Source organism: Brienomyrus brachyistius, chromosome 21 (assembly GCF_023856365.1).
Source record: "Brienomyrus brachyistius isolate T26 chromosome 21, BBRACH_0.4, whole genome shotgun sequence".
NCBI classification, from domain to species: domain Eukaryota; kingdom Metazoa; phylum Chordata; class Actinopteri; order Osteoglossiformes; family Mormyridae; genus Brienomyrus; species Brienomyrus brachyistius.
Genome location: NC_064553.1, coordinates 3582478 through 3593596, shown reverse-complemented (window position 1 = coordinate 3593596; position 11119 = coordinate 3582478). Strand labels below are relative to the sequence as shown.

Genomic DNA, 11119 nt, shown 5'->3' with positions numbered 1-11119 from the left:
AGCCCTTTGAAGTACCTTAAAACCGTAACAATATAGCTGTAGGGTAGGAAACACTCCCGAAGCGAAAGGCAGAATGTAGATCCACTTCAGAGCCTGTTCAAATAAAAATGTGAATTAAAGAAAATTATGTCCATCTGTGCAATTCCGTCCGTCTGCCCCGGTCCTCCCGTCTTACAGCGCTGATGACTGTGTTTACGGCGGCCTAATTAGAGGCTCCGCGAGAGGCCGGTCCGCCGTGTCGGGCCGCGAGCCGCAGCCCCGCGGGCGGAAGGGGCCTCCCTGCGCGCGGCCAGTCCCCAGCCGGCGCTTGACAGGTAAATCACCGCGTCTCCTGCCAGGTGGGAGGTTGTTTATTTGCAAGCTGGGGACCAGGGGTTGGGGGAGGAGGGGAGCCAAATTTTAAAAACATTCAAAAGTGTGTTTCCAATCAACCCGGAGAAGCTGTAAACATGTCAGATTGCACAACAATACCTATTTTATTTATTTGGGAGCTCAGGACCTATAATGATACGTTGCAGATCTGTGGACGTTTATGGTGCGAACGCAAGCCGAACCGGGGACCTGGGTCTCTCGTCTCTGTGGTTCCAGTCATTCAGGCCGTGCCGGACCTAGGCTTTTTAGGCGGGTGCACCGTGGCCCCTCCCACGCAAGCTTTTCATTTTCCATTAACACAGGCGTACAGGGGACCCTATACCCACTTCGACGCTCTCAAAGGCAGCCACTTATTTAGCCTCGACCGGGTGGGGGTGGTTCTCTGTCTCGATCATGAGATCCAGTGCACTGTCCTTGACATCTGCTTTACAACTTTGCTTTTGACCCGAATAAGACCGACTGACAAGCCCTGCTCTTTGCTGACACTATAAATTAACTACACTCCCGACATCTTGGCCGCCCAGAAGTGTATTTTGATGCCTGCGCATCGGGAATTGGGACTAGGATGCACGTCTGTTGATTCGTGTAATCTAATTTAGTTATAACTAATAAAAGTTTCAATATGCCTCCAGATTCTGTTAAATAAAAAGTGTCAATTTTTGTGGTTTAATCTGCCTTTGGGAACACACTACCGCAACATCGAGTGAGCTATAAACAGAAGTGACAATACGGTAGTCTGCCTGTATATTTGTCACCGATACGAATTACGAAATAATTATTAAATATCAGTATTTCCGCTTATGAGTGTTTGAATAGATGCTCCATCTGTTCCATCATATTCTAAAAAAAAGTTTTTTATTATTATTATTTTCATATTTAAAATTCCCCCCATCCTGGGTTGTTCCCTGCCTCGTGCCCATTGCTTCCGGGATAGGCTCCGGACCCCCCGCGACCCAGTAGGATAAGCTGTTTGGAAAATGGATGGATGGATATTTAAAATTCCGAGCTAACCTCTTCTCTCGGGGAATCTGCCAGTCGCTCCTCCAGCAGCCACGAGCCGCGCCCCAATTAGCGGCTCCTCTAATGAGCGCTGATGACGCGCTTTCTCCCAGCTAGTCAGATTACCTCTGAAAACCAGCGACGGCTGACAGGCGGCCACATGCGGACCCTGCAAGACATCCGCTTTCGGGTCACCGTCGCTGTAGCCATCGGCGTTTTCGGTTCCGCATCAGTAATAAACTTTTTCTTTTCCTCCGACCGCCGAAGAATCAGCGACATTGAAACAGGGCCACACAGGATTCACCGTTCTTGTTTCATATGCCTACTTTTAACTCTATAATGGACGCAAATTACGTGAAAATATATAAATGCAGCTAGATGTTGAAATAATACATAACACATAAAAGTAGGTTATAAATATTCGCCTTATATAGACCTATATATAATATATGCACGCGCTTACTTTATACGCACATATATGATGTATGGGCACGTGTGTGTATAATATATATATATATAGAGAGAGAGAGATAGAGAGAGAAAAGGATAGAATCATTTCTCCAGCTGTCGTGGTGGTAAGATTTATGTCACCTGAAACAAGTATTAATAAAGGTGAACACTTATGTAAAACAAGAAGCATCAGCTCCGCCGCTACTCAGCAGCGTAGCTGCCATGAGGTGACTGGTTACCAAGGCGGATACCGTCACGTGCTCCGCCGTTCGCAAAAAAAAACAACAACCTTCCGGAATAAGGAAAGATTTTATTGGACTGAACATCAACGTGATTCCGTTTAGTGTCTCCATACACAGAATTACAGATCAGGCTGACGTATTCACAATACATACTTTGATCCCTTAAATGAGTGTTGAATTTGTTATATTTTAATTAGATGAACAGAAACAGGTAAACATTACAGTACACTGATTTTTCCCCCCAATTGAAGTAAAATAAAAAATGAGTGCGGTATAAATGTGAGGATGCATTTTTTGCATTTCCCTTTTTTGGTGTTCCTTTGGGGGTGAGGGGGTGTGTCTTCCCCCCCCCCAGAGACAGGCCACACTATCCCTGTGCTTCTCCATTGCTGGAAAGCCCTGCACAGGGCCAGGCTGACCCACATGCAAACTCAAGAGGCCCAGCAGGGGGGGAAACTGGGCCACGGTGCCCCCTCCCCATTCCAAAGTACATGGGTGGAGTTGTGCTTGCTGACTGATGGCCTTCGCCATTCAGGGACACGCTTCCGCCATTCCCAGTGCCCTCAGCAGAAACTCACCGCTGAGAGCATATATTCATTTTCAGAGGAAACCCCCCACCTAAATACCGTGAATGGTATGTTCCCCATTCCCTTTAACTTCAGTCTCACAAAAAATACAAAAAAAAGCGGAACAGACCAATCTTTATAAAACATTAACTGACGCAACTTGGAAAAGATTTCATGCATAGTCTACTGCAGTTTGTTGCAATTTCCCTTTCTGCAATAACAAATGCATTAACAAGTTCCCTGTCTCTGGCTCAGTCAGGAAATGCGACTTTTAGGTCGTGGAATATCGAGACATGGTATGTGCGTTTATATCTCCCTTTTTACATTCATAGATATTTTAGCAAAATTATCGTCTGTATCAAGGCTGTGATGCCCGGGACATTTTCGGTCCACCGCAGACAGTGTTATTGTCTAGGACTCAGGGAAGAGTCACAGCAAATGCACTCATGGAGAGCAGTTAGAGATTAAGTGCTCCCAAACCAGGTAATACTGGACGGAGGAATGCCCCACCCACAACCAGGACAGCAGCTCAGGGTCCCCTCCCCCTCCTCCCTTCGCTGGCCAACCCGCTGGGACGTCCAACAGGCTCAGTTCACGGCCGCATCAGCCTCAGAGTCAGAGGGCATGTCTGTGAAAGCAGAGTACAGCAGTTTCATTCTGATGGCCTGGCAGACTGACATGCTTCGACTCCTACACTCACACAGCAAGCTGCCGCCAAGGTTTAACTGTGCTGCAACACTTGTCCATTAGATGGCGATAATGGACAACAGAACGACTGGACAAAAAATTGCATCACTACTAGATTTCAAATTTACTTTAAATTTTTGAATGCAAGCCAAACCGAAAAATATGATCATAATGCAAAAAGTCACTGGGAATACACCTTTTTGCTAGTTTGTAAAAGTTAATACAAGGCATGCAAGAAAAGATGGAGGCCCTACATCAGTATTAATGAACATGACAAGTCAGAAAGTGGCGTCTTGTCTTAACTAGTCACTGGCATGGTGAACATCCAGTTTGACACACTGTACATCTCCCTCAGCATGTGAGCCAGCGTGCCGTCCAAGGCCACGCCCCCTGCTTGACATACTCACGGAGCCGTATCCTGATTGGCCAGATGAGGAGGGTGCAGAGGGCCAGCGCTGCTGCAACGGCCATGCCCCCGGTGACGATCACCATGACATTGCGGTAGTACCAAGTACCTGTCCTGTTGGCAGAAGAGATGGATTCTGGGAAATGTGTAAGAGACACTGGGGAAAAAAAACCCAGATAAGCAAGTGACCCTCCTAACCCAACCCAACCCAACCCTACCACAGCAATGTCAATAAACTCCTAAGTTTATCCCCGTGTAGTCGAGTCACCTGCCCACTTCCCCAGTCAGGTCTTGTGACCAAAAACCACAGCCACACATTTCTGCGAGAATCTGTTCCTGAACAGCATCAAACACATACTACTGAACCAATTCAATTATTTTAAAAAAAATCAACGTTGAAAAATGTTGAAAAAAAAAAAAAAAGACTGTAAATATGCTCCAAGGGTCCGCCAATCATGCGTTTAATAGCTTAGATGCGATGTCATCAGAACTGAAAATCGCAACTTTCCAGGGCACACAGGCTGCCCTCCATCATGCGAGGCCCGTCTATGTAAAGCACTTACATCATGTGGAATCGTGATGCAGTGCTGCAGCTTCTTAGGAAAACACACAGTAGGTTTTCTCCTCAAGTCACTAAAAACATCATGTGCTATGCTGTGCACTTTTGCAGAGGCAGGTCAAAACAGCCCAGATCATATTGATAGTTAGACAGCGGGACCAGAATCATAGCAGATGGCTACATCTCTGCCATGTGGAGCCCTTCCGGTCATGTGGTGCGACAACATGGGGGTGTAGGTAATGATGGGCGGGGCCAAAGAAAGGGCCAGCACTTACTGGTCAGGGTACAGGCCCTGAATGATCATAACCCCCAGGCCATTGGCCACCTTGTCCGTGAAGCTCATTGCCCCGTACACGAAGGCGCCGGTTTGCTGCAAGACACAGAGGCTTTATCAGGTTGGCAGGACATGCGGTAGATGAACTTGGCTCCTGAACCACATCTGCCGAATGTTCTCCTCCATTTACACGACTCGGCGTCGAGACGCAACGCCAGGGTCAGCATCTGAAAAGGCACCAGCTCCCTGACCAATCGAACGATTAGCTGGAGATCATGTGCTTTTCAAGTCACGCTACACTGTGACACAAAGCAAGACCTGACTGAATGGCACCCAGTGTCAGTTCTGAGAAGTGGACTGACACTGCACAACTGACGACCACGCAACACACTGAGTGCTACTGCAAATAAAAATCAGGACAGCAAGAGGCACTATAAGACACAGGACTAGAGAAAAAAGTGTCCTGATCCAAGAAGTGCTGACCGTTTGATCGCCGATGAGGTCCGCTGTCATGGAGAGCGACATGACGAGGATGGTGGCCGAGCCGGACCCCAGCAGCACCGCAGCACCGTACACCTCTTGGCCCATGCGCGAGCTCAACAGGACCCAGAAGGAGAAGGCCATGATGAAGAGCAGGCCCACAAAATACGTCATCTGGTGGAGGAGGAGGGAGGCGGCCTCATACATCTCCACAAGTCAGCAGGACATCACCAGTCCTCATTCAAAACTTTCTAGAACTTTGAAGAGACTTTGAACATCAAATAAAACAGTCCAACGAACCAGGAGTAACAATAAGCAATGACTGCTCCTCCTGACCTGGTTTCATGGGGGGGGGGGGGGGGGGGGCGGACTCACGCTTTTCCCGATCAGCTTGCTGAACGGCTTCATGACCAGAGAGCAGGGAATGCCGCTGACGTACATCACCAGGGGGATGCTAGCAATGAACTTCTGCAAAAGTGTAGGGGGGGGGGGGGCATTTCTTAGAGGAGCCCAGGCAGGTACCTGTGATCGGCTAACTGGAGGATGCCTACCTTAGGCAGCATGAGGGACTTGGTCAGGTACATGGAGATGTAGGTCTGGGAGAGGTTCACTATCAGCCTGGTGAACATGTAGAGAAACGCCACCTGGAAAGAGCCAGCAAAGAGCTAAGGTGCTCGTCCCATTGAACTTTCCCATGATTCCCTGCATATTTTTTTTTTTTTATTAACTTGGGACCAAAGGGCTGTTAATCTGAAGAGCAGACGAGTCTCACTTGGTAGAAAGATGCCTCCTTCAGCCAATGCCTCCACTGGAGCACCCTGGCTGGCCGGGTCACCCGCAGACCAGAAATCAGAGGCTGGTGCTCATCAGGCTCCAACACCGCCCCCTGCTGGTGAGGGCCCGCCTCCCGCGTGCCCAGATGAAAGAAGATGGAGAACACGATCCCGAAACCCAACACGGCGATGGCCAAGTTCTAAAGGGAACAAGGAAACATAGTTAACATTCACAGGAAGCAAACCAAACAGAACGCGCCATCCCCAACTGCGCCAAATGTTGTCACACCTGACTGATTTCCGACAAACACAAACGCTGGAACACAAACGCTTGCAAACGGACCGCGAGGCACGCGTAAGGGCAGCTTCTCTTACCCGGAACACGGGGATGTCAAAGCGGCCCAGGTTGTCCATGATGGAGGGGTCCTCGGCTGACCCCACCTGGAAGTGGAACAGCAGCCAGGCGATGGCGTAGACGGAGATGTTCGCCAACACAGTGAAGGCGTACCTACCAGGAGGAAGAAGAGGGAAAGAAAACAAGCTAAAAGCCTGCTTTTTGGGTCTTTCATAGCTCCGACAATAACCAGCGAGGCACAGCAAGTTCTGACAGGAGTAGGAGGCCATGTCGAGGCAGGCAGCTCCTCTGAACGCAGGTGAGATTACGCTTACTGGACAAAAAGGCCGCTTGTCAGTGTCCACTAATGTCACTTCCAATTTGCAATAGGAATGTGATACCTGATCGTCCCTCTAACAAAGGACCAGTTCCAGTTAGACCCCCTCAGCTTGGGACTCTTCCTTAAAGGCAGGCGGGTACAACTGTCTCTGTGGTGAAGCTTTGATGTGTCTTTTTAAACACAGTTCGATCATCTACGTTGAATAAATACAGTCTCTAAACCGAGCTCCAGGTACGAGAGTTGCAATTTCCAACCTGCACCCGGCCCCAGACACTCACACGATCGGTCAAGTTTAGCTACTTCAAAACAAAAGTGAAATAAAAAATTTCCCTCATCTTGGGGGCTTGAATACATACAATAGTTTCTGGAATCTAGGTACTTTCCACCTGTTGTGTAGATCCGACAAGATTTACTGTTGGAAACACATGTCAAACACAATCTGGCACTTCATCCTCATTTTGATCATTTTTTTGTGCACGTGTTGCCTTATTTTTCCTGTACGTGAAACCAGCCGGCATTCATTTCAAGTGAAAAACATCAAACCCCATTTCAAAAGTCAGGGACAGTGTTACCTGTAAGCGGTCAGCTCCACCTTAGCGTGCTCGCTGGAGACCAGCTCGGGAATGAGGGACAGGTGGGAGATCTGGGTAGCTGCCCAGCCAAACTGAAAGATGATGATGAACGGGATGAAGTAAACGAGGCCCACCGACTGTGGGGTGTTCTCGTCACAGCCCAGACAAGGGCTGAAAATGAAGGGGAAGGAGATAATCACACTGATTGTGCCTGAAAGTGTAGCGAAAATGGGGGAGGAGGGGGAGAGATTCAAAGGAGGGAGAAAATTTGAAAATTCATTAATAACATGAACACTGCTAGGCGTTGACAATAGCCGGCAATTATACGGAAAACGGATCTTGTATTTAAGGGAATTTTTAAATAAGCAGCACTAACTAAGGTCGCGGGTGAAAAGGGATTCTACGTAAGAAACCAACATGAAGGCTGTCAACTGAAGTCCTGTGAGAATGATACATTATCCTAAAGCAAGGATAATAAACTGGAAGGCATAATTATTCTACGCTGCGATGCACATATTCGAAGTTTTATACCGTACTAAAAAAAGGCAACAAGAAACGAATGACACACTTATAAAAAACTAAACGATACCAGACAAGAGGGGATCTGTCTGTACTTTCGATTCCGCTTTCCGAGCACATAAAATGCAGTATTTTTCCGTTGTATGTGTACTAACACGTAACAATTTTTAAACTTTAAAGTAAATGATAGCGAAAAGCCGGCGTTTTTAAGACACTCAATGTCACATTGACTTTACACAGAAAGCACTTTGTAACGCGATTAAAAGCGGGTGTTTGGGGCAGGGAGACGTCGGATGCCGGGGACAGATGCTGCAGTCATCGGACCGCAAGAAACTTGCCTATGAGGTGCCAGGTTTTCCTTTTGCCGTATTTCCCGCAGCCGGTGGTCCGGTCCGACTCGTAGCCGACCACAGGCGTGCAGATGCCGTCGGCGATCTGCCCGCTGAGCAGCAGCACCCCGGCAAGGCTGTTCTGGAAGCCGAGCACCGAGTGGTAGTAGACCAGCAGGTAGGTGAACCACATGGAGGCGCACAGGTCGTTGAGAAAGTGGCCCACGGCGTAGCTCAGGCGCCCGAAGGCGGACAAAGAGCGCTGCGTCTCTGCCATGGCAAAGAGCTATGTCCGAAAACACCTCCCTGCCTGTCTGCTGTTTATCGATACAGTGCGGTCAGCCCTGTCCTTCGCGCATCCCCCGAGAAAGACTGTCGGTATTCTAAAAAGCGAGAACGCACAGCCGGCTCCGAATCAGCTGACTGGGGCGCAGGCAGAAAGCCCGGCGCCTACGCACCGGCAGCTTGAGAAAGCGAGACTGGAGGCTTATTGGCTGGCGCTCTGCGATACGAAAGGCTCGCAAATATGAATGACATGGCTCTCATTCGGTCTTCCCCTGACGAAGCGACCCGATCCCCGCTACGAAAACCCTCCCGGGCCTCCCCTTACCTCCGCCAGCCATCGCATCCGTTCTCGCGTCATCACCGACCGATGCAATTGTTTATCGCACGTGACTGGCGTGCGCTGGGGTGATATTCACCAATCACAGGCGACGTGCCATACGGGATTCACCAATGAACGGCCATGTTAAAAAAAAATAGGCGGAACTTTAAGAACGCCGCCGTAGGTGATTCCCGTAAATATGCGCTGTTTCCATAGCTAAGTGTGAGAAATGATCACGGGATTAGGATACGAAAAATAGTTCCATTTAAAATACCTCTTAAAATAGCTGTCTGCCCTGGTTATTTAGTTACAGCGCTGATATGACGGGTCAGTTAGCAAACATGTTTATTGTGCTTTTAGATCGGTGTTGGACAGCTGAACCGATGTAATGGTTTGGAACAGAAACATTAGCGCGGTGTATAAACTGGCTGCACTAGCTCTACTCGTGATCTTCTAATATCTACATACAGTTCATACCAGATCACACAAAATATGGTTTAATGGCTTCACACTAGAATTCCCAGCGAGCATCATGTACTGTTCTGCAGACTCCCACCTTTCTTCTGTACAAATTCCTTGGCCAGTGGCTTATCCAGCAGTGCCGGACAGAGCAGCAGATTATCTGTCAGCTGCTGGGATGGCAAACCACAGCCACCATGACCGACACACATCAGGGGGGTAAGAAAATGATACTGGGTGTCAAACCACAAACGCTGTAACACAGATGTGTTGCTTGTCTAATCACCAAAGTGCCAGAACGTAGGGGTCCATCGTGGGGGGAGCGCCCTGGGGTTTGATAAGGGTCAGAGCAAATACTTTGGGTAACATTCTGAAAGCAGGAGGTGGTGACTGCTGCTGCACTTTCGATACACACAAATGCATACTGGAAGTACGATTCAGGCTCCTTAACCACAAAGGTCAGTGAGGCATGTTCTGCAATATGATGAAATATGAAAATGTGACCGCTGAAAGCAGTCACCTTTTAACAAGGTCACAGGTTCAAGTTTGGAACTGATCAGTATCTGAAATGACGGTCGCAACAGCTTTACTAGGGGGATGATCATAAAAGTTACTGCCACCAATATACGAGTCACAACTAAAAGGGACTTTAGAATGAATTTGCCCCCTTACAAATCACTGCTTAAGCACAATACCCCCGAACACAGTGTACGCTTGGGTCAGCTTATTTCCTGCTTCGTCAACATATAACTTCCAGTCTCATAGGAAGCTAGTAACCCATTAATCTCACCGAAGCCTCAAAATGAGTATCACAACCTTTGGCACTGCAAAAAAAATAAAAAATAAATTCTCATGTACACCACTGCAGCTCCAGTGCTGCAGTTAAAAAAAGGGGGGGGATGTAACAATAGATCAGTACCACAGAAAACATGAATGATTGTCAGACGCGCAGGTCATGTGAGCCCGAGGTGTGGGTCGACATTCCTTAATGATCAGTGAAAATAGCTCACAGCCACACGCAACCATTCCAGCACAAGATAAAACTTCCTTCAGCACATTTAAGCTTTAAACATTTTACTTGGAAAGGCACAAACTATGATTTCCTGGTAGATTATTTGTAATTGAGAAATAACAGACTTTTTCCCCTTTAAACATGTCAGCTATCGTATAGATCAGCTTCATATAAGGAATCTTCCTAGTTCATTATTTACTTTTATTCTTTTTTTTGTTATTTCAAGCCCAGAATGCCATATGGTTCTTCCCCCCCCCCCCAAAAGTGCAATTTTAAGGAAATGAATATCTGTTTTCCTCTTGAGAATTCACAGTACCTGAGACCAGTCACTGTGCTACAAGTCCACAAGTACAGGGGGGAAAAAAGAACAAATTCATTAAAAATCGAATTTAGGTGCACTACAACATTAAAGTAAAACGTTCAGCATTCAACTCAGAGAGCTGACCTCAAAAACAACTTCAATTTAAATTACAAAAAAAAGAAACGAAAAATGTACACAAGTTCTCCCATTCTGGCATCAACAAAACTGTTCCTGTTCTTCAGTAACTTCCTTTGTTTGCCTGTATCCGTCTCCCCCACCTTGATCCCACAGATGCACAGTATGTCTATGGAGCTCCCTGGATCGGCTGTGTCCTACCCCCCCCCCCCACCTCCGTCCCGCCCCACCCTGCCTCGCCTCGCCCGATCCATGGCTGATCAGCAGCTGACCAATATTATGTTCTACGTGGAATCTCGGGAAAATCAGCGGCTTCAAAGAGTGCTTTTCGAACAGTAACAATATGATGTGTACGTTTCATTAAGTCCATTTAGTCTCTCTGTAAAGGAAAAGCGGAATCCATGGCCTGCCACGCCATGAGGGCGGCCTGCCACGTTCCTTCTCGGGCGGGTGGGTATGCAGACGGGACGTCGGTGGGTGTCCTGCGTGTCCTCTCCCAAGCGTAAAAGTGACGTGAGCTGAAGCTCTCCATCTCTCAGTCTCTCTGTCCTGACCCCTCACTTGTGTCTCTGGAGTGCTTTCCTCTTTCTCCTCTTGAAGAAGCAGCAACACCTGCCAGAGGAAGACGGCAGAGGCTGAGACGTGGAGGAGGAGGAGCTAAGACATGGAGGAGGAGCTAAACGGCACCATCACTTAAAGCTACAGA

The 11119-nt window shown here is 47.9% G+C and overlaps 2 protein-coding genes across 4 annotated transcripts in view; both read right to left on the bottom strand.

The window, feature by feature from the left end:
* Positions 1 to 2111: 2111 nt before the first annotated feature.
* On the bottom strand, positions 2112 to 10632 carry LOC125716450 (major facilitator superfamily domain-containing protein 12-like). 2 transcript variants are annotated; one of them, XM_048988746.1, is made up of 10 exons: positions 7912 to 10632; positions 7055 to 7265; positions 6184 to 6316; positions 5808 to 6008; positions 5587 to 5679; positions 5411 to 5503; positions 5039 to 5209; positions 4557 to 4651; positions 3724 to 3836; positions 2112 to 3257 (listed from the first exon to the last, which is right to left on the bottom strand). In XM_048988746.1, exons 1-10 carry the CDS (start codon positions 8177 to 8179, stop codon positions 3217 to 3219), a joined length of 1419 nt encoding a protein of 472 aa, XP_048844703.1. In that variant the 5' UTR covers positions 8180 to 10632; the 3' UTR covers positions 2112 to 3216. The 2 variants fall into 2 exon arrangements, with proteins under 2 accessions (XP_048844703.1, XP_048844702.1); XM_048988745.1 differs by having other exon boundaries at positions 2112 to 3836.
* Positions 10627 to 11119, bottom strand: part of LOC125716454 (casein kinase I) — a 22843-nt gene continuing 22350 nt past the window's right edge. For both annotated transcript variants that reach the window (XM_048988749.1, XM_048988750.1), the window contains exon 11: positions 10627 to 11025. In XM_048988749.1, the coding sequence (XP_048844706.1) occupies positions 10971 to 11025 (55 nt within the window). In that variant the 3' untranslated portion in view covers positions 10627 to 10970. The remainder of the gene's footprint in view (positions 11026 to 11119) is intronic.